This window comes from Oenanthe melanoleuca, chromosome 2 (genome assembly GCF_029582105.1).
Source record: "Oenanthe melanoleuca isolate GR-GAL-2019-014 chromosome 2, OMel1.0, whole genome shotgun sequence".
NCBI lineage: Eukaryota > Metazoa > Chordata > Aves > Passeriformes > Muscicapidae > Oenanthe > Oenanthe melanoleuca.
In genome coordinates, this window is record NC_079335.1 from 23,514,974 (window position 1) to 23,540,378 (window position 25,405).

General features: G+C 39.3%; 2 protein-coding genes across 5 annotated transcripts in view; one reads left to right on the plus strand and one right to left on the minus strand.

The window, feature by feature from the left end:
• Nucleotides 1-1,206: 1,206 nt before the first annotated feature.
• On the minus strand, nucleotides 1,207-12,763 carry LOC130249018 (RING finger protein 151-like). Of its 2 annotated transcripts, XM_056483320.1 has the most exons (8): nucleotides 12,639-12,749; nucleotides 11,218-11,293; nucleotides 8,462-8,575; nucleotides 7,295-7,518; nucleotides 5,935-6,074; nucleotides 4,004-4,166; nucleotides 2,581-2,701; nucleotides 1,207-1,656 (listed from the first exon to the last, which is right to left on the minus strand). In XM_056483320.1, exons 4-8 carry the CDS (start codon nucleotides 7,498-7,500, stop codon nucleotides 1,423-1,425), a joined length of 864 nt encoding a protein of 287 aa, XP_056339295.1. In that variant the 5' UTR covers nucleotides 7,501-7,518; nucleotides 8,462-8,575; nucleotides 11,218-11,293; nucleotides 12,639-12,749; the 3' UTR covers nucleotides 1,207-1,422. The 2 variants fall into 2 exon arrangements, with proteins under 2 accessions (XP_056339295.1, XP_056339294.1); XM_056483319.1 differs by lacking the exon at nucleotides 11,218-11,293 and having other exon boundaries at nucleotides 12,639-12,763.
• A 96-nt stretch (nucleotides 12,764-12,859) lies between these two features.
• Nucleotides 12,860-25,405, plus strand: part of RAD54B (RAD54 homolog B) — a 63,080-nt gene continuing 50,534 nt past the window's right edge. For 2 of the 3 annotated variants that reach the window (XM_056484753.1, XM_056484755.1), the window contains exons 1-3: nucleotides 12,860-12,960; nucleotides 15,941-16,094; nucleotides 16,767-16,938. In XM_056484753.1, coding sequence (XP_056340728.1) covers nucleotides 15,957-16,094; nucleotides 16,767-16,938 — 310 coding nt within the window. In that variant the 5' untranslated portion in view covers nucleotides 12,860-12,960; nucleotides 15,941-15,956. Of the gene's footprint in view, nucleotides 12,961-14,877; nucleotides 14,976-15,940; nucleotides 16,095-16,766; nucleotides 16,939-25,405 lie in introns of those variants that run through there. The other variant, XM_056484754.1, reaches the window with a different exon arrangement.

Sequence of the window (25,405 nt, forward strand, 5' to 3'; positions counted from 1 at the left end):
TCAAACTTGTCATCTTCATCACCAATTTCAATACAATCAAAACACTCCCTACTGTACAATGCTATCCACCTCTCCTGCTTCTCCTGTTTCTTCTAAAGAGCTTATATCCAGTCACTGCAGCACTCTCATGATAAGTCATCCCTCCCTGTCTCTATGATGGTGACAACAACAAAGCCTTCCTGCTGAAGGAAGGTTCCAGCTCCTCCTGCTTGCTGCCCACACCGTGTGTTGGTGTAGATGCACTTTAGCCAGCCCAACCCATCACAGAGCTGCCACCCTAGGTTCACCTCTAGTGATCCTCCACTTTCTGAGGTGCATTTGACTGGTACATTTGCCTCAGGGGAGGTAGAGAATGACTCTACCACTCAATCTCTTTCTCAGATGCTCTACCGTCCCTTAACCCTTCCACCTGCCCTTTCAGTTGTACTGCTAAGTAGAGCAAGTCATTGACCTACTCACACAAGTGTTCTGTTACCCTCTGATGCCAGTGCCAGGCTCAGGCACTCCCTGCAACCTGCCTGACTGCTAACACAGATGTCTGAGCCCAAGTGACTGTGTAAATATTCATCTCTTGTGCATATCAAGTAGCCTTAAACCTGCCAAGAAAATTAAGGATACTCTAGGTATGTATACTTTAAAGACATTGAGTACCAGACTGGTCTTATGCTCAAAAGATCCTGTAGAAATACCTGATACTTTCACACATAAAAGCTTCAAATTTTTAAATAAGAAGCAGATCTATTCCCACAAACTCAAAGTTATTCACACATCTGTTTAAAAGGTTTTAGATTATTCTACTACCTCAGGCTTTAGTATTATCTTGTAAGTGTGTATCAGCTTGGAGAATGAGAAGTTCTAAAGTAACAGTCAACCTCACCTGAAGCCATTACATAGCAGAAGAATTAGAATTTAAAGTGCTTGCTTTCCACCTTTGAAGTAAGACCTTCTACAGACTACAAACAACATCTTATTAATTTCTATTACTGACTTCCTAATTCTACTATTCACTTTTCCCCAAATTAAGTACATCCCAAATGGTCACACTTGCTTTTTTGTTTGAAACAGAGACACCTAAATGTTTTTTCTTTCTGGTCCATAATAGTCTGTATCTTAGACTTTAAAAGGCTTTCAGTCTTGAAAGATTCCTGTAAGTGATGCAGTAAATCAAGTCTCCTTCCCCTTTTATAAAAACATTAGCTGAAAATATGTCTTCCAATTACTGGTTTTAATGACCAGTATTCCCTCAGAAAAAAAAAAAAATCATCTGTTTGTTTTCATGGCCCCAAAGGAAATACAGTTGCAATTTAGACCTTAAAAGAAAACAAGTAAATCAGAAATTATATAAAGTTTACCAATCATTCAAAGAAAGTAGTTTGCCAGAAGCCAGTACTTGAAGAAAATGCTTTTTGAGGTTAGTACTATTTAGATAACTGTAACTTCCCTAGGTTTTCTTTTCACACTCTCTAGTCGTGTCAAAGGACGGAAATTTGACTTCCTGCTTCCCTCTGTAGTGGTTAATCTGCAGTCCTTCTGCAGCCCCTTCAGCAGCTCCATTAACTCCCGTTTTTCCAGCTCTGCCTGCTCCAGCTCTTGACGGTGCTGTCTCTCTGCTGCCATCAGAGACCGCACATCTGACATCATCCGAGACATCTGGCTCTGAAATGCAAATACAAATTTACTGCAAGAAACAAACTCTCTTCTAATCATGCTGCAATGAAGTCGAAGTGGCCATGCTCGTAGGGTGATTGAGTCTTAGGAATAAGAACACCAAAATAATTTTTTGATAGCACAACAAATGTAAACAATTTGAGACACAATCCAGCATTTCACCTTCTGGGATGTTCTTGTTGTGTTCCAAAGATTCCAGTATGTTTTTCAAAAATATTTTGTTTTCATATTTTGTTTCTTACAAAGTATGATAAGAAACAGCCAATTTACCCACAGCCGATTTACCACAGTTGTGCTTTTCTTCAGATACATTCTTCAAGGATGTAACATCAAATCCAGTAAAAATAAAAATGTAAACTGTAAAGTTTAAAAAAACTTTATAAAGCTTTTATAAACTATTGCATTAAAAATCATTGTTCTGTGATATGACAAAACCAGGATGAATAAAAGGATAAAATGATGAAGTTTACTGTGAAGCTTTCCAACCTTCTGACCACGGTGCAAATACCACTGCTGGCAGTAGTACTCTGTGTCAGCTCTGGACTAAGCCACTTTGGATTGCAATTAAAAATGGAGCTGGATGTTTAATTACATCCAGTTTTTGATGTATACTCTACATTTAGACACTGAAATCAGTTTCACATTGTTCTGGTGACAATGTAATGCACGCACAGAACACGGATGGAGTACCCAGGTGAGCTCCAGTGAATCTGAAGCAGATAAACCACAGGAATACAGCATCCAGCCTGCTTCTCCACAGAGCTAACCTGGCAAAGCTTTGATGGTTTTGCTTCCCATACTTAATGTAATTTTCCTTTGTGTGAGACTTTATTTACAAAATAAGAAACTGCTATTTTGAAAAGCAAAAAGCTAGACTGTTAAGAGAGAAAAAAAAAAAAGTATTGTATTTACCTTTAGTTCTTCAATTTCATTTTGCAGAATACTCTCTTTTTGGACCATATGCCTTCTCTGTGAATCTAACCTTGACTCCATCTCATGTTTTGCCTCCTCCACTCTGCAGATCATTTCTGACCTAAAAAGTTTATTTCTCCTTGTTAAGTCTTGTAAGCAGAGAAAAGAATGATCTCCAATATCCAGAAAGCCTTCTTGAGGCCAAACAGACTGAACTGATTCCCATCAAGCTCCACAGGATGCCCCTGTAGAGGCATGATTAATTAATTTAAAAAAAATCAAACAAGCAAACAATCAAAGTGCATTGTGCCCATGAGAAGCCTATAGAGGGACAATCATACCATATTCCTCAAGTAATTCCATGAGCTCAAGAAGGTGTGTTTATGACCTTTAAGTGATTTTCTGCTGTTGGCCTACAGTATGTGCTTGCTAAGTGTTATGAAATAGAGGCAGCCAAGGTAAAATCTGAATCCTACAGTACTACTAAACATGTAGGGAAGTGAGACAGCCTGAGTGTGTGGACACGTAGGCACTTACAGATAGTTTAGTGTTGGGCCCGTCAGTGCTGGACTCAGTTATCTTAAAGCTCTTTTCCAATCTAAATGATTCCATGGTTCTATGTAATCTTGTCCACTTTTTTGGTGGACATTACATGACAGTATGCAGTAAACTGTTGCAGCCTAGTCACTCACACAGCTCCACAGTCAAAACCAGACTGCACTACATTGACTTTTTGAGTTCAGAAACCGGCTAGCAGAATCCCTTGCGTCTCAATGCATTTAAACCATATAAGCTGAAACCATAAGCATTTAAACCATAAGCTGAAAGATACAAATGGGAAGGAGCATGAGGGGGGAAAAAAAAGTCAAACTGGAATATAATGAAAAGGGAAAGCTACAGAAACATACATAAGAGGAAAACAAGGATACTGGTAAGAAGAGTCACATTCACTGACTGTTAATCTACCAGGACTTAAAAAAAATCAAAATTAGACCTTCAGTGGTTGAGTTTACCTGTATCTGCCAAAATAATTACAGATTTTTATCTTCTCAATCTGTAAAAAAAAACTAAATACAATTACTAAATTCTGTGACTTTGTGTCTATAACAGGCCAATGGAAAAATTAAATTGCCAATTTCAGTTTTCTTAGGTATTTTTGTCATTTTAAATAGTAAGCTCATAGTTCTGTTCAACTGCAAGCAACGGTATTTTAGGATGTATAGTAACTTGGAAAAAGCCCCAACAACAATAGAATTAAAACAGCAAGAATTTGAAGTCTATGCTGACACATAAAAAAATTCTGGCCTGTTATCATCAAGTAATGTAACACATACCAGAATCCAGTGCTAGTATTTCAAAGTGCCTCATGCAGCGATTTTAAGCCCAGCCCTACAGAGCCAGGAGAGAAAGAGAAGGTTTGTACCGAAGCAGCTCCAGCTCGGTTCTCAGCTCTGCCACACAGTTGTGCTGCGTGTCCTCTGCGCTGAGGATGGTGTAGCCACAGCCGTTGGGGCACTCCCGGCTCCGGAACTCGCACACCGCCAGGTGCCCGTCCAGGTTACGCCGCTCGATCTGCACCGTGCAACCTGAGCAAGGGACAGCCAGGCAAGACAGCCATGCACAACAAATGCATTTTGGGTCTTTCCAAACAAGAACACTCAGGAAAGGAAGCTGAGGAAAGTGGTTTCTTTAGGATATGAAATGTGACAGTTACACATACATAGCTACTAATGCAATGTCTTATTAAGGTACTTATCCACTAACTGGAAATAACTGAAATGTTGGAAGGAGGTATTTTCTGTAAAGTCTTCTACTGCTGGTCTGGCATTAAATCAATTTCAGTAATGACAATCCTGATGCCAAGCTAAGACACCAGCAGCTTGCCTGTGCTACCATCATAGATTGCAATGACTGGAATTGATAAAGAATACACATATGTAAAAAAATATTATGCTATAAACCAAGGGAAAAGACCTAAGACGTAGTAAAGAGAGATGTGGGTGAGATGGAATGTAAACTTGTTTACCAGACAATTTGTTGGTCTTGTCCATAATTACTAGGCCATATAAATTAGAACATTTATTTACGACCATTTAATAACTCATACAAAGATAGAAGTATTTCCACAGAAATTCTGGGATAAAAACTTCGCAGTTCTGTAGTGATTAAAAGTAAAATATAAAGAATCAAAAATAAGCGCTATATAAATTATTGCTAAATGTAACACTCTAAACTTGAAGTTTGTAGTCTTAACTTATGAAGTCAAACTTAGGAAGGTTGTAGTTTAATCTTTGAGGCTCACTTTGTTGAAATATACACTTGCATTTAATTTGAAGTGAATATAAATTTAAGGAAACTGAAACAATGGAGTATTGAAAATTCCTAACAAACCATGCTAGAAAATGACAAATGAGCTCTCTAGAAGAGCTTTACTAATAAAGATAATGATTTGTAATTGAGGCACTCAAAATACACTCCATGTATTCTTGGGAAAGAGCTTAAGACATGTAAGAGCCTTCACACACCAAACACCAGACACCCAGTGTGGTGTAAAATCATAAATCTGTAAAACACTACTGTTTCTGTAGGAAGAAGAACAGGTGAATCAAGCATCTGCACAAGTCACTTACTTCTGAGAGAAATTATAACTTCCAGCAAAGCAATACTAGTACCTTAATCATCTCATAATTAATTACAATGGCAGACTCAATATGCCCTTAACATCATTAATTAGAAATTAACTTTATCTAGGAACATACAACATTTCAAATTAAATCAACTGGGAAATTTTAACAGTATGCTCCTTTTTAGAGGCATGTTTCTTTCTCAGGAGGTGTAGCCTTGTTTTAAATAAAAACTTCAGCATGAACAACTCTAACCAAAATTTGGCTTAGAATAATTCTTATGTTGAAGATACGGTCTTGTTAAAAACATGCCACAGAATTGGCAGCTGCACATGCACCAGGCAACCAGGTGTTTTATAATAAATTATGACCCCTAAGTCTTCTGCAGGGGCTACTGCACTCATTCAAACATCAGAACATGCAGTCAGAACTGGAAAACAAACTCAGAACTTGTCAGAAAGCAAAACTAATGCACTACTACATTTTCATACATTTGAAGTTCAACATGTTAATTTTTGATAGTTTTTGTATAAGAAATAGTTGCTAATCATCATGACTGCCATAAACTGCTACTACATTTTGTTCAAAAACACTGCTGTAAAGAGCAGATCATGCCAAAGGTTTGAATTTCTGTTGGAAAATAATGGCCATTATTTCAGATCTGTGGATGGGAAGATGACAAACATGTTTTTTAAATACAAAGGATTTAACTTCTTTGAATGTTACTCACCAGCATTGGAGCAAGGTATCTGACTGTACTCACACTCCCTTTCATGCCTGTCTATAGACTCCAGAGAACAAACCATTTCACAGCCATACTCTCTGTTTCTGCAATGTAGCTGAAGACGGTTTAAATCATTTTTCATATATCTAGATGTAAAGAAAAGAATTTGTTCTTAAATCTGGGAGCATTATTGAAACATTTGTATTTTCAACTTTTGGGAATAGAAAGCAAGATTCTAATCTCCACTAGGAAAAATTGTGAGTAACTAGCTTAAATTACCTTTTTTTTTTTAAGAATTCAAGCAACCATATCAGTAAAAAACAGCTTGAAAGAAACAACGTTAATGGAAAATTCAGTCTCCAAATTTAAATGTGCAAACAAAATCTATATTTTTTAATAATTTTTAATTGTGACCTTTTGTTGGTTCAGCAGATATTATCAATAACAAACACCAGGGCCACTAATTTGTCATTTAAATTCTGTGTTTCTAAACATGCCAGACTAAAGGATTACAGTGAATACAAATGAAACAATCTAAAAATTAAACTCTAGTGCTCTGTCTATGCTATAGCTAACTTCCACACAGTAAAATCTCAAGAATAAAAAATTACTTTGGGACTACTAACAAAGTTAAATTTACTGTAGCTGGAGACTTTAAATACATAACTGTTAATCTGAGCAAGATTAGATAATGCAGGTGTTAAACAGCAAGCAGTGTCTACTCTTGAACCTGTTTTGTGCTGACACTAGCAGGAATTAACAGTTTAAAACAAAATAGTTTGTTTGGAAAAGGTGAACAACAATCTTATGGTTCAACTGCCTGACCATTTATAGAAGACACTTGTGAAAACAGCCTGCTTTACACGGCAAGGTGGTTCACAGTAGATTCCTATGTAAAAAGATCTCTTTTAAAAAGAATTTAAAGGTCAGAAATTTGGTTCATATCTCCAGGAACTGTTATTTACAAACCCCACTACAGCATCTAGCTAAGACTGGAAAGAGTGTGTAGTGACTGCCATCAAGAGTTGCTTTGCTTGCTTTCTCTAAAATAAAGTATGGAAACATTTTGGTGCTGTAAAGAACATGCAGAATCATATCCAGACAGGTATCCAGAATCAGCATTCAAGATATAAAACGGTGAAGAACAAACTAAGTGCTCTTTCAGTTTTGAAATCCTAATGCCCTAGAAGTTAGTTATAATAAATAGAAAATGCTAATGCTTTCATGTAAGTAGTTGGTGTCCACCACGGGCATACTGGATAAAGACAGTCTCAGTGACAGTATTGATAGGAGATGAAGCCGTGCAAGCAAAACTGAGAAATCCTAAATTCATGTAATTTCAACACACAGCAAGACTATTGGGTACCTGTAGAGAGGTCGCAGCAAAGACACATCGATGACTTGTCTGTCCTCAGGGCAGTTGCTGTGATGAACGAGCCAGCCGTGGATGCAGGCAGTGCAGAAAGCGTGCTCGCAAGGAGCCTGCAGCGGATCCTCCAACACGTCTCGGCAGATGGAGCACAACAGCCCCTCGTTCACATAGCCCACGAAGCGCTCCAGATCATAACCCATGCTCTCCACACCTTCAGCCTGCTCAAAACCCCAAACACACAGACATAAAGCAGTCTTTGTGCTGAATCTGTGTGGGCAGATCCACAAAGAGGCCTGTTCTAAAAACACAGAGACCTTAATGTGAATAAAGATGTGAATGTGTGAATGTAAATAAGCATTTACACACTTTGGAGATTTTCAGATTTAAGTGGGAATTTGAGAACTGTACTGCTGGATATCAACATCACAATTTTCTAAGATATTCTGAACTCTAGAAGCAAAGACTTTGGCACAGTTGAGCTGTGCTTCTTCTGAATGCTGTCATTGAACATAATTGTAGCAGCCACTGTGAAACACAGTTTCTACGAATTCTACCTGAAGTAGAAACATCACAGAAGTTCAAATGCAAATGCTTGCTTTCCATTTTAATATCTTTCATGTAATGCCTAACAAACTTACAAAATGGTGTTCTTTCTGACAACAGCTGTGGCAGTTTGAGCTAGCAGATCCCAGATTTATGAAATGCACATCACTTAAGAGGTTGCTTTCATAGTGAAAAAAAGATTCTCTACTCACTGTAGACCTCCATTTCAGAGGGAACAGCATGAAATCTCCACATGCCTGAAGACATACTTAATATTCAGGAAGTAAAAGAAGCCAAAACTGCAGCTAACCCTGAAATCATGAAGAGCTACTGTCTTTTCCTACATGATCTATTTTATAAAACTGAGAAGCTTTTGAATGGATTTGAAAGCTTTGTGAAGAAGAACTAACGGGCAATCTGCCTTCATCTACGTCCTGTCATGAAAAACCTTGTGGAATTTGGTAAGATTCCATAGAATTCGCTCAAAAGAATAAGTTTTAGGCTCCACATTGCTTCTTGACATACAAAGTTACTTTTGTAAACACACAGAGACTCATGAAAGAGGCTTTTATTAGTTGTGAGGTTTTCTAAATAAAATAGAAAAGGAAGATATTTTACCTTTGCAGATTTTACTACATATATATGTAGTTTGCCCAAATACTTCAGAAACAGTTTTCTGATCAGTAAGGCATATAATACTTCTTTCAATTTCACTTCACTGTTTTATAATGCCTATGAGAAAAATTAGAAAGAGTAAGGCTCAGCAGTGTTTCCTAAGTTACTGAGTCCTATGTCTAACAAGCCAGCTACTGAATAGATGCTGTCCTAACAGCCCATTAAAACCAGGTTTTCCAAAGCAAGCCGTTGAAAACCTGGAATTCAACACGGGGGAACTGACTAGATTTGGGTGAAAATCACGTCAGTCTCTGTTTCAAGTACTACTGATGCAGATATTTATCACAAAACTGAACATCCTGCTGATGAGCAATTTCGAAGTCTGTTTTGTTTGCAAAACTGAAGACAACAGAATTCAGTATTATTGAAAAGTAGCAACTGAAATCTTGTAAAATTATATTCCTCAAAAAGATGGAAGTTCCTTATCTACCTGTTCTTATCCAGTCATGACAGACAGTTCATTTTAAAAACAAAAATATTAGTCATATTTGTATTGGCAAAATATCATTGCTGTGATATGTAGCATAACTAGGGTTGCTCACTTAAAATATCATAAAACATGTCATTACTCATACCCCTCAAGTTATGCTAGAGGACTTAAACAGCACATACAGATTTGATAATACGACCTGTAAGCCTAAGACTTTGATTTGGTTTGGTAGATCTCAGAGGATTCTTTTAGAAAACTCTCAAGGACAGATAAGAGAGCAAAATTAAGTACTTTTACTGTCCTATTCTACTGGAATTGTGGATGCTGTGAGGTACATTTTGCACAAACACTGCTAGTCCCTGAGGACCAAAGTCTTCAAGAAAGACACTCTTCAGCATATTTTAGCAAGTTTAAAGACTAACAGAATGCAGGAAAGAGTATTTTTACCAAATAGGGAACAAAAACTTTATTTGTGCTTAACAGAGAAATGAAGTGCAACAGCAACAACAATATATACATAATACACACATGCCTCTGTATATAAATATATATGGATGCATAAAGCTCCAGCCAAACTGGAGCTCAAATGAGTGGATGGGAACTTTGAGGCAAAAAATACAATCAAGGGGGACTCTTCAGCACATGTTGGAGCAGCACAACACAGTGCTGGAATCCTTGTGGCCAGGGATTTGGGACCTACGACAGCAGCTGTTACTGAAGTCACAGATTTTTTCCAGTAGCAGTTTCCTGACCTGAACAGCCAAAGATATTTTATTTTCTTGTCAACTTCAAAAGATGAACATTAGTCAAGAGATAAGCAGAAGGAGAGCACTTTAGCAGTACAGATCACTTTACCCAGTATCTTCACCACACAATGAGAATTTTCAGCTTCTGCTTATCCCCAGAAACTCCTCTCTCCTCCATTTGGCCTCAAAACTTACCTTCCCAATTCTACTACAATTCACCAACTATAACACTTCTTTTTTGATTGCATCTAGAAATTACATTATTTTGTTGAGAGACATCAGTTGCTTAGCTCAAGCAAGTAACTTCTAAATAGAGGAAGTCACTTAGAATTATAATACTGTGTGACTTACAATGCTCTTTGCTTATACCTACTTGCTTAGCTTATCTAGCTTGTGTTGCTGCAAGCCTTAGGCTGAAAGATGTGGACTTTTGCCTAGACATGCTTTTGGCTGGAACTGAGTTAATTTCCTTAGCAATTTTCCCAGTAGCTGCTACAGAACTGTGTTTTCCCTTCAGTATGAAAAGAATGTTGCCAATACACCAGTGTTTTAGTTGTTGCTAAGTAATGTTTATCCTAAGCCTAGGACTTTATTCTAGTTTCCCATGCTCTACTGGGGAGCAGGTGCACAAGTAGCACAAACCAGAAGATAAGGAGCTCATGGTCATCAGCAGAAGCCGCAGCTCAAGATAAGAACAGTTAATAGCTTGCCTGCATGGACATGGAGAGAGAATCCAATAAAGTGTTAGAAGGCCCCAGACCAAAAATCACCACTAGATTAAAAGGGCCATGTGAAAAGCATATAGGGGAGGGTGCATAAATTGTAAAGGTATTATTGTGCAAGGATTTCTCTGTTTGGAAGAGAAAGCATACGAACTATGACATGCTATTTGCTTTTTATTGTTTCATATGTTTTACTTTTCCTGCAGTTCTGGTCAAGCAAAAATCTCTTCCAGACTTTACAGGTATCAAGCAATTTTTCAACAGTTGTTATCCCACACTGCTTGCCAGGCAGATGCACATCCAAAACCAGCCTTGTGTTGTGGACTTCACTGCCCTCAGAGATATGGTGAGGATATAGTAACAGGGAGAATACAGGTGGGATGTAGCTCCCAACAACATCATCACATAGCTTGCTAATTGTCTGGCACTAATCAAAGCTATTCCACTGTGAAAGTCAGGACACTGGAATTAAATTAGTCATCTTCATTTTTTCATCTGCAATAGCTTCTGATTTTTAAAAAATGCTTTTTTTCCATGTGACAAAAGGCTGGAGTGAACCATGACAGAACTACAGATGTGCATGGCTAAGACAGCATTTTCAGAAATGCTGGAGGAACAGAGTCTATGCTGGGCCCAGGGATGAGGTGACACTGAGACATGACATTCCTTTAGCCTTTATTTTCACAAAGACACACTGTGCTTTAAATCCTGCTATACAGCAGCAATATCTTAGTATGTTTTTGCCACTCTGACACTGTAAGCCACTTCAAGCCAGCATCAATGTCAAAGGGGCAGACTCACCCCTTCAACTGTGACTGTACAAGTGATTTCTCAGGCACTTGATGCATCACTCTTGGTAAACTGACCTGTTTTAAGACTGAATTGGGGGAAAAAATTAACTTTGGCAGTTTTCTTACAGTAGTCCAAGCCTATCTATCCACAAATTAATGTGCTCCCCACCTCCCTCCACCTTCTCCCTTGAATCAGTGAGAAAATTTAATTTGCCCCTTTCCTGAACTGGCTCATGCAACCCACCATACAGACAACTATGCCCTGATTTGATTTGTTAGGCTAGAATTTCTTGTAGGTGGCTAAGCAAAAGCTCTAGAGACTGTGTAAGCAGGGCATGACCAGGGATAAGAAAGTGCAGCCAGGGCAGAAAGGAAAGAAAGACAAACAGCAGCATTCTGTGGTCCAGGATGCCATGGAGCTACTCCCTTAGCTCAGTTCCCCAGACTAGTACACTGGGGAGTCTGATGAACATTTGTGTAAGAGAAAAGGAACAGAGGGGGGTAAGAATAAATGAACAGCAACACCACCTTACACTGATGCAAACACCTGATTTTTTTCAAAAAAAGCTTATATAAAAAATACGAGACAATTTTAGCCCTCTACCAGGAAGTACCTAACTACTATAGCTATTCTGACAAAGAATATTTTTGTACAACACCTGCTGTCCTGCAAAACCTACTCAGAACAGCACCATCCATGACCTGCCTTGCACAGAGCAGAGCCCAGAGAAGGGCAGTGGAGCTGGTGAAGGATCTGGAGCACTATTCCTGTGAGGAGCGGCTGAGAGAGCTGGGGTTGATTAGCCTGGAGAACAAGAGGCTCAGAGGGGACCTTATGGGGCCACCTGAGCGGAGACTGTCGCCAGGTGAGGGCTGGCATCTGCTCCCCGGCGGCCAGCGACAGGATGAGAGGCCATCGCCTCACGCTGTGCCGGGGGCTCGGTTTCAGGCTGGACAGCAGAATTTCTTCACAGAAAGGGTAGTCAGCCATTGGAATGGGCTTCATTGTCTCAGAGGTGTTTTCCATTCTAATTAATTCCGAGGCTGTGCAGGGCCGGCTCTGCCAGCCCGAGCCAAGAGCAGGGTGAGAGGAGCGCTCTCCCCTGGAGCTGCGGGAGAGGAATTTTATACAGGTAACGGGAAAGGCCTCCGCATTCAGCCTGGGAAAGCATTTCACGGAGAGACAACGACCCTGGTCCCAGAGCACAGAGCTGGCTTGGAAACATCTGGAGAAGCGACTCGACACCAAGACACAGCAGCTGCACACACCCTTCCCGGTCCCTTCCCCACACACCAGCGATGATGCCGCCGCCAGCCCGGCACAGGGCGCTGACAAACGCTGCGGACAAACCCCGCGCAGCGCCTCCCACCCCCTGCCCGACCCTCGCCCCTCGCCCCGGCCCGCTCGGGGCCGCGGCCCCGCTCACTCACCCCGCCCGCCGCCGCTCGCTGTCGCGCAGCCCAGGCTCTCTTTGCGGCCGCTCCCGCTTGACGGCGGCGCGGCGGGCAGCGGCTCCGCCATGCTGTGTGTGGCACAGGCGCCGCGCGCCGGCACTACGCACGCGCACGGCAGCGCACCCGGGGCTCGGGAAGCGCGTTCCAAGGTCCCGTCCCGCGGCGCGTCCCCTGCGCATGCGCGCCCGGCGGGAAGGAAAGGCTGCGCAGGGCGCATGCGCGCTGCGGCCGGCGGGGCTGCCGGGAGAGCGCGGCGGGACAATTGAGCGCGGAGGCGGGACCGGCGGCGGGACCGCAGGTACGGGAGTCGTGGGAAGGGGGGCCCGGTGGAAGCGACCCTGGGAAAGACCCTAAAATTATCCAGCTCCAACCTCCCTGCCGTGGGCAGGGACATCTTTCACTAGATCAGGTTGCTCAGAGCTTCATTCAACCTGGCCTTGAGCGATGCGGCAGCCACAAGTTTTCTCTGGGCAACCTGTTCCAGTGCCTCACCACCCTCAGAGTGAAAAATTTCTTCCTTGCATCTGATCTACACCCGCTCTCTCAGTTTGAAGCCATTCCCCCTTGTTCTATCAGTACATGCTCTTGTAAAAATTCCTTATAGCTGCTTCTGATCTGATGCGATTTTTCAGTAATGTGTAAGTTCAGGGCGCTGCACTCGCTGCCTGCAGTTTAACCGAGTAAAAGCTGAAGCAGTGTCCCGTCCCTGCAGCTGCCCGCAGCCCCTGTTCTGCCTCCCCATCTGTGCCTCTTCAAACACTGCGGGAGCAGCCTGTAAAGCTTGGGCCGAGATGAGCGCTGCAGCAGCCTTTGGCACAGCTGCGTGCACAGCGTGTTGAGCTGGATGCGTGAAATCTCGAAACATTCTTTGTACGTGGATTTAATTTTTACTGCAGCTGATCATGTACCTTTAAGGACAAAAGTACAACCGAATTCAATGCCTGACAAACCAGACGCACCCACGAGACGGTTTGGGCTGTGGTTTCATGGTGCTCTGGGTTTGCTCAGGCCTGTTGCTAATAAAAGCTAGGAGCAGTGCTTTTTGCATTGCTTGCAGCTGTTTCCCTGCAGCCAGGCTAACAGTAAGGCAAGTACAAGGTTCCCTGGTGTATCTGTGCTGTCTCTGAGGAAAGGGTGTATTTGCATATTCTTTCATTTAGTTGTAGTCTGGAGCTCTTCCTTGCCTGCCTACACTCACTCTGATCTTATCTGAAAGATCTGGCATCAGTGGCTTATTATACATCCCTAATGTCCTATTTCTATTGTGTAGTAGTGCAAAGGGGGGGGGTCAAAATGTAAACATTTTGAGTTTTATTTTTTAACATTTTTGTTATATTTTATGAAAGCTTGTATTTTAAAAGATAAAGATATATTTCTGGATGCAGTATTTAATTTTAAAACCCACAAATCCATAAGGGTCTTTGTAGTTGCAAGTACCTAAAACTGGTAACAGTGAAGATACTGTGTTATCAAGGATGGTGTCTTCAAATGTCTTAATAATTTTCAAACCTCTTAATGAGTCTGTTTTTGTGGTTTAAGACCAAATGATAGTCCAATGGCCAAATGGACTTGGAAACCAGAGCACTTTAATCATGGATATGTGCAATTTATGAATTGTGCAGCTTCTCTGTCCCACAGAACCTCAGTGCAGTGGCAGGGTTAGTGTAGCACTGTGGCCATGCTGTGCACAGTCCTCATTCAGAGCCTGGGGTGTCCTCTGCTGGCTTCCCAAGCATCACTGTGCTGTGTAGGGTTGGGTAGGGAACTTGTTCAGATTCACATGGCACCTGAAGCTGGCTGTGTTCAGCACTGGCACTTGCAGTCTGCTCCCTTGGAAGGTTATGGACACCTTTGCAGTGTTCACAGTGGCTTTTCATGCTACAGATACTCCTTTTATAATAACCAAGCTACTCCTTTGTTGCATAGGTTTAACTAAAATTCATTTGCTATTGCTGTTGTCAAGCAAGCGTAATTTAAGTGAACTGTAGACACAGTCAGAGGCTTCTTTCCTTGTATTTTTAATAACAGCCACAGTGAAAGTGACAACAGTTGAGGCCATTTTGCCCCTGAGGTTTGCAAGTATTTATAGCACCATATATATGCTAACTGTGCAGATATGGCAAGGAGAGCAGTACTCCTGCTATCAGTCTCTGCATTTTTGCAAAGTGTTTTGGCAGTGCTCTGTTACTACTTCAGTGCAAACCTTGGAAAGAACGGTGGTTGTGCCCCAGGAAGCCACTGGAGTGCAGAGCAGCACCAAAGAAGGTGCAGAAACACACTGTTGCAGCAGGATGCAAACATGCTTTTGAGATGGTGCAGAATCAAACTTCTGTAATCTATATTATGGTTTATTTTTAACCTAGTAGTTGAGAGGATCATTTAAAATAAATGTGTGTAAACAGAGAATTAGACCTGTAACTGTAACTGTAGTGAAAGTTGTACTTGCTTTCTTTATTTCAGCTGCTGTGTTATACTATTGGAGTTTTCTTCTTTTGTGTGATTTCTATCTCCTACCTTGAAGCATAAAGATTATAACTTATTATTCTAGTGGTTGCAAAGTAAACTTTGTTCTGTTAACATTGACGTGTTTGGTTTTGTCCTAAGGTTGCTCAGGGGAATAACAGTCTTATATTTTGAGGGAAATTCTATAATACATTCCTTTTACTGTTCAAGTGGACATAACATGGAGCAATAACATCCACTGTAATTCTGAGATAATTTTCTGCTGAATGTTAATCTTATTATGGTGAACCTGAATGACCAATGTAATTGACTGTTTAATGCAAAATGCTGGTACCAGGTATGAGACATACCTTGAGGATTCATTGTTTATTGTGCACTAATAATGGGCTTTTCAAAATTATGTTTCAAGTACATAGAATATTAAGTTTTAGAATCATTTAAGTTTTGCTTAAAATTGTCTTTCTTTTTATAAACTGGTGTAAGTTTGTTAAGTAGCCCCATACTGTGCATCTCCAGAGCATTTGTTGCTATTGGGGACTGCATTAGTGGCTTTTAAAATGAAAATCAAGGTGTTCAGATGCAGAATTTGCTGTAGTTGATCTTTCTTATTACTTAAACACAGCATTGCAATGATACTACTTTTTCTTAAATGTTATTATGCTTGTGAATTAGTATTGTTATTTGAAGATCTGGTATGCTTTCTTATATTTTGAAATAGTGCTTTTGTTATCATCTATGGATATATTTTTATATTTAAAGCCTATCCTGACTACAGTTGTCTTTATCTGCTTCCTTCCTTCCTGTCCACCCTGCAGAGCAGTACAACTAAATATGAGGCGATCTGCAGCTCCAAGTCAAGTCCAAGGAAATGCAGGCAAAAAGCCAAGGTTTATACCACCAGGAAAATGTCTTTCTGTTTGTCTCAAGAATGAAACTAAGGAGATGGACCAAGAAATTAAGTTAAAGGAGGTAAACTGAACAGTACATTAAAAAGTGTTTTGTACAGTATCGTGAATAAAACATAACATCTGAGCTCATCATAAACAATCTTTGCTTAAATAATCTATTCAGAACAAATTTTGATAGTTTTGCTGTCATTACCTTTGATCTTGCTTCTCAAGTTAGGCTTCTCTCACTGTGGAATGGTTGCAGAAAAATGTTTTTCAAATAAATAAAACTAATCAGTATTGAGCCCAAATGCAATTCTTAAGTGTAAAGGAAGTAGGGATTGTATCTTGGCATGGGCTTTCTTGGATTTTTTTTCTTTTTGTAAAAGCAATTAAAAAGCCAGGACACTTGTAAAGTCTCAGTATGCCGGGTTTCAGTTCTGCTGCAAAAGTACTTTCTCTGAAGCCTTTAATACTGACACAGAAAAGCAGCACAATTTTTATTTATCTACAGAAGACTTGTATTAAACAAGTTCAAGTAAACAAATTCATAAACTATTTACACAACTGTTTGATATTGTGTGCAGCCACTTTTTGCTGTGATGCCTATAATTTTGAAGAGATGTATATAATTATGTAACAATTTGACAATGACAATTAATTGTGTCTTTAAATACCTTCTTGTTGCTCTTTTCTCTATTTCTCTTTGCCTGCATGAAGAAAATGCTATTGTGAACTTATTTCTCTTTTGCAGGTAGATGAGAAAGAGGGAGGTGCTTCACTGCTGTCTAAAATAAATGTCCAGAATCAAAACAAAAATATTACACAGTCTGTGGAGTCAACTGGAAAAGTAAAGACAAAAGCATGTTTCAGCATTGACAAGTGTATCAAGGCAGAAATGAAAATGCTAAATGTGCCCAAAGCTGGTAAGATGCTCTTTCTTTTTGCTACCATGTATCATAAGAAAATTTTAAAGCTTGTGAATGATACACTGCATATACTAAACTTTTGTGAAGTACTATTATAAGTGCAGCGGTGGCATTATTTCGTATTATACTGGATACAGTGAAAGAAACAAGCGTTAAATGAATTTTTCAATAAAAAAGGAAAAAAAACAAGGTGTTTTGGAAGTCAGTTGATAGTTTTGCTATTCAGGTTTGTGTCTTCCAGAAGAGCCTTATAGTCAACTCACTCTAATCTATAGTTGGTGCAGTAGAAGAATTGTGTTACCTTAAATAGTGGGAAAGTGTTGTGATTTGGAGACCTTGCTGACCTCTTGCAGAGAAAGCTAACCATTCTGAATGGATTCAGGTTTTTTTCAGAATTCATGAGGCTTTTTTTCTTCAGTGTCTCCAGTGGGCACTTAAGGTTTAAGCCAACTTGAGCCACAGACCAGAGTGGCTTTGCTCATTTGTGGGTGTGCACTTCATCAGCTGTGCCCTGGTAATGAATGCCTCCAAAAAAACAGGGTAGTAAGCACTGCAAAGACATTGAAGTGTCAGAACTATAGTAAGTACACTTGGATGGACCTGAACAACCCTGTGAGGTTGAGTGTCTTCATTTCCCAGTCTTGGTGTGCCCTGACCACAGATGCAGCACAGTTCTCCTGACCACAGATGCAGCACAGTTCTGTGTTGTGTAAATGCAAGTGCATGACCTCAGGAGCTAAGTACATCTTGAAGGCCTGGCTCTTGAACTGGGTTACTAACATTGATGGATGAAAATCACTCCTTTTGGAGCTAGTTCAGGCATTTTAAACACCTGTCTTACAGTTATTTCTTCGTAATTAATTACACTGATAATGATGGTTTAAGGTTCATTTAATTAATAATACTTTGTGCATTGAGTGAAGTTTTAAAAGAACATATCAGGACCACTTATCACCTTGAATTACTGGAAGGCTTTAATAGTTGTATTGAATTTTGTTTGTTATAAGACCTCTTAAATCTTGAAGCTTCATTGAAGCAAAACTGACATAGCTCTGTGCCCCAAGGTCCAGCCAATAATGAGGCTAATTCCCAAAAAGGAATTATTCCAATAGGCACACATATGTCCTATGTACACATACACATGACTGGTCACATAGGCCAATGTGGATATGGAACACAGCACTCAGGCAAGCACAAGGAGTGCCCATCCCTTCTCTGACTGCTCAGGGTGAAAGACTGTGGAAAAACAAATGAATACACATATATCTCTATGTAAATACACATGCACACAGAGAATTCAGATCCCTCCTGTAACTGACCTTATGCATTCAGTCTGTTCAGTAGCTGGCTCCTTGCTTTGTTGGACACCCCAGCTGTGGGCACATGAGCCACAGAGACCCACAGCTCCCAGTCCTGTTGCTGGTACACAGACCTGCACTCCCACAGGTACAAGAACCTGCCACTTGGTTTACTTAGTGGTGGATTCCTGGATTCAGTGATCTCCCAGTTGCCTTGTGCTCAAGAGGTGCACACGTACAAACATTTCTGGCTGGTAGCTGAACTTATCAGGAGATAAAATCCCCAAGATGTCCTGGTCTCTTGAGTAACTTGCATGGACTTTTTGGTCCTTTCAGCAGCCAAGTCTCAGACCCTCTGGTCTCTCCAATATCTGGTTCCTCCAGTATTTGGCTTCCAAGCCTCTTATAATACTTGCCAGCTAGTCCACATTGATGTTTGTTAGCAGTCACACACAGTATATCCAGTCAGTGTACTTGGTCTCTGGCCTCTGCGTGCTGGCATATCAGGTACCTGAGCCCTATAACCTGTGTATGGTCCAACTCCACCTCTGTAAGGTGCTTTGGATAGCTTTTCCCATTCACTCTTCTTTCTGGGTCTCAGTCCCAGAAAATGGGAATGTGATAGCCCTGATAGGATGCTGCCCCTGGGATGGTATATCACCCAGAGTGTATGCACTCTGTTTGGTAGAGCTAATGTGGGGAAATTCAGCTTCCTTGTATGTCTTTAAGTCTTATGGCTTTCGACTTTATCTGCTGCATGCTGAAACTTCCAGGTGAAGGCAACACTTTATGAAAATTTTCAGTGTCTATGGGACATGTTGTTTGACAGGTCATGCTTCCCTATAGGTGCATCTGCAAAAATTTGTATCTTCTAGTTCTGCTTAGCTGCGCACTTGAAAGATAAACAGAGGATTTAATTCCAGAATAATCTGGGAAATTATCAGTCATTCCAGCAAAAAAAATGCTATGAAGTGGAAAAGATACTAAATGTCTTTTCTGTATCGTGAATTCTGGGTGCAGCTGGTGTAGGTCCTCTGTGATGACTTTAGAAAAGTAACCAAAAAGTTGTGGAGTGAAACTGCGTGAGCCGCTTCTGTTGATGTATTGTTGCCTTTCTGAACAAAGCATTTTGTGCCAAAGCCCTTTCTATGCCTGCAGAATGAGGCTAACCCTGTAAGCCTTTGAAAAGCTGTCATGAAATGTGGTATAAAAGAAAGAAATCTAATGTCAGTGTTAGTTATGGTCTTTGGGTTCACTGGTGATGCAAGCACTGTAGTGAGAAAACAATCCTGTATTGAGTCTTCCTTAAATATTAAGTAATTTCTTAATAACTTGGGTTTTCCAAGACAGTTTTACTTCACTTTTGCCTGCTTTTCATTACAGCTAATGTAGTGATTACATTGATCATGTAAATCATAACCTTCTTTGTAGTGTGAAGTTGAATTGTTTTGTCAAAGCTGGCTTTGGTATGAAATTCAGAAGTAATGGAAACCAGTTGTGAAAGCCAGAGTCAGTTGGGGGTTTTTATTATTATTAATATTGTAATGGAATTATATTTGACTGTCGGTCTCTGGAGCCTCATACTTCTCTGCTAAAGGGACATTAAAATAATTTTAAGATTGAAAAAGTCTGTGTGCATGCATTATTTTGGTTTATTGTCTCCATATCATTTAATGCAGCTGATAAACAGTTTGATAGTTATATATCACACTCAAAGCTGCTGTGTTTGGGTTTCCAGTGCAGCAGTGGAATGTGTAAATAAATACCCTAGGTTCCATTGAAATTCTTTTGAAACACCTGTGAACCATTGGACAACTGCACTGTTCATAGACCTAATCTTTCTGAAACCCAGCCCTGAAAATGCTGTGCATTCTTTCAAGAAAAAAGAACAAAAAACCAACAAAACTCAGTTATTTGACACATGGTGTCCATTTCTTGGAGCAGACAAGTAAGGATTTTATTAGATGGAATCAATCTAAAAATTATAGCATATCTGGGTTAAAAAATACTTGTTTTTCTAAGCTTCTTTTAAAAAACAACTTTTTCCTAAAATGTCAATAATAAAAGTGAAGTGCAAGGGACTCTGAAATTCTGTGAGGTGAGGTATTTCCAGAGACATTTAATAAATTTGTAGCAACAGTTGAATGAAACCTGTGTATGTGTTGTAATTTTAGGAGTATTTGAACTTTAGGATATTGAACATGTTCATTGGGCAGTTTACAACTCCTTATTGTAACTCCTGAATACTGGAAAATAATGTTACATGTTTCTTTTAGGAAAATGAACTTTACTAGAATTGGTATTTGCTTGTTTTTAAGAGGAATGAACATGGCAATCTCTTTGGTACCTTTGTTTTGTATTCACAATATAATACTTGTTCACACAATGGATCTTTGGGAGGGAGATGATTTATTTGACATTGTCATTAATACTTTTTCTTACATGCCTCCAAAGAATTCAGCTAAGTGTGCATGCCTTTAAAAATTAAAATTATTTAAACATTCCTAAACTATTTACCAGTAATTGAAAACAAAACCATAAATGTGTTTGGAAGGATATTATTGTACCTCTCAGGTGCTCGGTTTCTACTTGTCCTCATGACATTCTAAGGTTCTATTAGCAATAACAAGAAAATACACATAATTTGGATTTGAAGAAACAATGGACAGGCAGATCCCTAAATTATACTTAGTATCTCCTCAGTGTTTCTAGTGAGCAGGATTGGCAAGAAAAAGAGGTTTTTACCCACATTGCCTTCACTTTAAGGATTTAATATATATTTATTTTTATAAAGCATACATAATTTAATTTATGTTTATTATCTGAGTTTACAGCTTGCTTTCTTTTAGTACTTTTAATCTAGGAGCTGTGTTTTGCCTTTTGGGCTTGCTATTTTGTGTGTGGAAATGAACAGCTCTTTCAACTGAACACTTAGGTGCAACATTCCAGCTGGACTGAGATTTCATTGTTTGAACCAGATGTAGGTGAATAGAAAAAATGGATATAGATTTTATTCTGTTACAGCTCACCTCCTGTTTGGATGGTTTTTGGTTCAAGAGTACCTTGTCTTTCGTCCATCACTAACATCTGTTAATGCATCCTTCAAGAGGAACTTTGCCAGAAGTCATGATCAGATACTGTCTTTGAGCTAACAGTGAGGACAAATTGTAACTGTATTTCACAATGGGGTTAATGTGTTCACCCTGTGTCTCTAAATAGATGTTTCCAAATGTCTTTTCATGCTGATGATATCAACTGTACTTATTATTTGCATATAGTTTTGAATATATTTCCTCTATCTTCTCTGGAATGTTAATATTTACTGACTACATTCGTCTGTAAGGTTTGGATGCTTTGCATACTTAAGCTTCATTTTTCATAGTGTGATTCCTTCACCTTTCTAGAACATTGCTGCAGGTCTGTCTGATACCTCTTATCACTAGATATGAATAAAATTCTTTTAACCAATTAATTTGAATAGTAAGAGAAAATCCACTGTTCATTTATGACAGTAGCAATCAATTACCTGTCACTTTTAGTCACAGGATTAAAAATTTTTATTTTCAGGACTTTCATATTGTCCATTTTCAGTCTAACTGCCTACTTATGTTTCTAGTAACAGAACTAAAAACATTCATGCCTGGCATCTCATAATGAAGCAGATTATTCCTAGAATTACTTTGATATCTGCAAAAGTCAAGTATTAATTTAATTTCTGTTGTTGCACTTCACAGATGTACTAGAAAAGATATTTCAGTCAGCCTATTTTAGTGGTGGAGCTGCATGTGTAGCTGCAGTTCTGTGTGTCCTTTAAATGTTTTTATAAACAGCTGGTAAAGCAGTTAAATGTTTGGGTAAAAGATAGTCCATAATTATCCGTAGCTCTTAATAATTACTAAGCACACGTAGAACAGCTAAGATGTGACTGGATGCCTGAGTGTAAGTAATTTATTACTGCATTGTTTGCAAGTAAGATTTTACAAGTCTATAAATTTTGCTGTAATTACTTATTCAAAATAGTATCAAATTACTTTGACAGATCTTTATGATTTAAGATATTCTCCTCCCTGCAATGTTGTAGAAGAGTAGTTTATAATAGCGAATAGACAAATTTATAGACAAGTTTATTCTTAATTCAAGATGGTTTCTTTGCTGTTTAGGTGTCATCTGTGCCTGTTTGATCAGTCCATCTCAAGAGATGGGGACTGGTTAATAAAACTGGACTGATGTAAATACATCATAAGGTAAAATTGTTGGTATCTGATTGGATGCTGGTTCATTTATATACATCAGTCACAGTGGGTCTTGTGTCTTCTGGTCTGTAGCTTTGGGATTCTTTGACACCTCCTCAGGACAACATCTTTTACTTGGTGCTCTCCCTTGGGGTGAGAAATGATGTTTCTTACTCTGCTGCTGTCTGAAGGCCTTCCCTAGTGTTTCCCCAGCTGATGGTTCACACTCAGTGTTCCCCTGGGCTGTTGTCACATTCCTAACGGTGTTTATTCATCTTGAACTTGGGATGCCCATCAGCTGAGTGCTGTGATACACAGTGCTAGTAGAATTAGCAGCCAAGAGGGAGATGGAAAGAAGGAACTTTACAACAGCTTCAACAAAGGCAGCTTCTCATATACTGTTCAGCAACTGCAAAACTGCTTTCCTGGATGGGGCAGCAATCTGCAGCATCTGCAATGCTGCTGTAAAACAAATCCAGACTTGCATAATTCTAGTGGGATATTTCCACAGTTAGTACAACCTAATTTATAATTTGGTATGATCATATCTTGCTGTCATATGAATAACTAGGCTTTATGTAATTACAGATGATATAACCAGGATATTCACACATTGGAGAAAAGAGCAGTGAATTGGCAGAGAAATGTACTTTTCATTTGCCCCAGTTAAATGTGCTTTGCTTTTGAGCTAATTAAGATAATGGAGAGGGGAAGGAAACCAGAAATCAGAAGGGTATTTATTACATGATCAGAAAATAAAGAAAAATAATTATATTAGATTTAAGATATTCAGCATTTCCCAAAGAAGTTGGAGGGAAACTGAAAGTTTCACAGTAGCAACTTGTCTATTAAATGGAATTGTGGCTGCTTCTTTGCAATGAAAAATATAAATTGTCAGGTTCTTTACTTTTGAGCAATGATATATCTGTTATTGAAGAAAGTTCTGTTCCATGTAAAGATTATAGTCTTTCATGCATTTTTTAAAAAGGTATTAAGTTACTAAAAATTAAAATTTATAAACAAGCAGAAAGACTTAAATACTCATGCAGAAAGAGAGGTCAACTTAGAAACTGCAGATATAAAGCAAACACTCCTTTCTAAGGGCTGGCAGGGGATGTGTTGGGAAATGAACTTACTATCCCAATTATATTTATTACAATTTAGCTCTCTAGAGTTGCATGCAAGCACACAGCATATAGGCTGCAATATGCAAAAAAAGAAAATATCTAATACTGTAACTTTAAAAATGAGGAACTTGGAAAATACCCTGCATAGAGATTATCTTAAAGGATTAGGTTTATCAGTAATAATTCTTTCTATTCCCTTATCCATTCTGAGGGGAGCTGTACACATAGTTTCTTCTTCTTTTGATTTTCAAAATCTGTTACCAGGCTGTGTGAATGCAAGATGGGCAAAAGAGACATGGCTATTCACATTTTCTCACGTTTTTATTTTTCTTTCCCTCCCCCTTGGTAAAGTCCTAGTTTGGAGTGTGGGGAGTTGGTGAGTGTGTATATTCCCAGCTCTCCTGTCTCAAATAGATAGAAGGTGGACTTAAGGGAAGATGAGGGAATGCAGCTATCAGGTGGAGGGACAAGAAGAACCTTACTGAAGGGAACTGGGAGGTTTTTTTGAGCTATCATGAGTATTATGACAGACGAGGCCTGGATGCCTTCAAAGCTAGCTGTCAAATCTTTCTGTGGCTGTGCTCATTGTTTGTATTCCCTTTGTTGCCATATCAGCCTATCTAGTGTTCAGTCCCAGCTTTTGGCTTTGGGCCTTTAGTTTTCCCTGAAACAGAAGCTTTGTCACAGTATGACTTTCCTTGAGCCAACAAGACAATGATAAGATGGTTACCTCACTGTCTTCAAAATATCCACTGAGCAAGATTAGAAGAAGGAAGAAAGCTGTTTCTCTGTCAAATGCAGGGAATAGAGCACAGGGTAGTATTTTCAGGATAGTATGTAAAAACATAATCTCCAAAATTTTAACTTCTCTATGAACAAAATGGGAGACTTGCAGAAACTTGGCTTCTCTCACACTATTTCATTTCCTAGGAGGTATCTTGCTAGTGAAGATATGAGAATTTAGGGAAAATATCCTAGGAAAAATCATACATTGAAACCTTTCTGTATTTGTCAGCTGCTTCTTAGTAGTCATCAAAAAGCTTGTTGGAAGAGAGGATCAGAGAAAGTAAAAGCATGTATTAGGAACTAACGCACTTCTTAATTTGTAAATAATAGATCTCTTAGCTTTTCTGTTTTTAAGGACACAACTTATAAAGTGAAGAGTTAATTCATGGAGCTGTACAGTCACATAGTATTACAGAATCCTGTAGCTTTAAGCCAAACTTAGTTTGAAGGACAGTTACTGATCTGAATGTGTGGGTCTTGGAATGTCACACTGAGATGAAGATAAATTCTTTAAAATTTGGCATGGAAGGCATTTTAATTGGCTAATTCATATATTCCCCATTTCAGTGGGCTAAATGTTGAGAGAATGCCCTATATCAGCAGAGGGGACAGAATTGCATTTATCTTTAATGCTTGGAATTTTAGCTGATAAGAACTCTGAAGTAGGCTGGAACCCTTGTTCTTGCAGCAGTTTCAAGAACTGTTAGAGGCTGGAAGTTAATACATGCTAGATGCTGATCAGGAAAATAGATTCAGGACAAAAAAAGGAGGTAAAGCTTTGTCTTACCTGTCTTGGTTTAGGAATAATTGTGCAGGAGAAAGGAAAGGAGTGGTCTCAGAGGTCCAGGTACAGCAAAGATTAGAACAGTAAAGTATAAAACTGATGGTGAAAGTGCTAATGAAGATGAGAAAAAAAACAAACAAGTGACATGAGAAAGCCATTTGAAACACAAATGACCTAGAAGCATCATTTCTAAAGGGTCTGGTGAGGATGTATTTAAGCACTCTAACTTCCAGGTGA

Coding starts and splice junctions, on each gene's coding strand:
- LOC130249018 (XM_056483319.1), bottom strand. CDS start 7,500: ATGGGTTATGATCTGGAGCGCTTCGTGGGCTATGTGAACGAGGGGCTG. Junction 6,075..7,294: donor TTGCTGCGACCTCTCTACAG/GTACCCAATAGT, acceptor CTTTACATCTAG/ATATATGAAAAATGATTTAA. Junction 2,702..4,003: donor ACCGAGCTGGAGCTGCTTCG/GTACAAACCTTC, acceptor TAAACTTTTTAG/GTCAGAAATGATCTGCAGAG.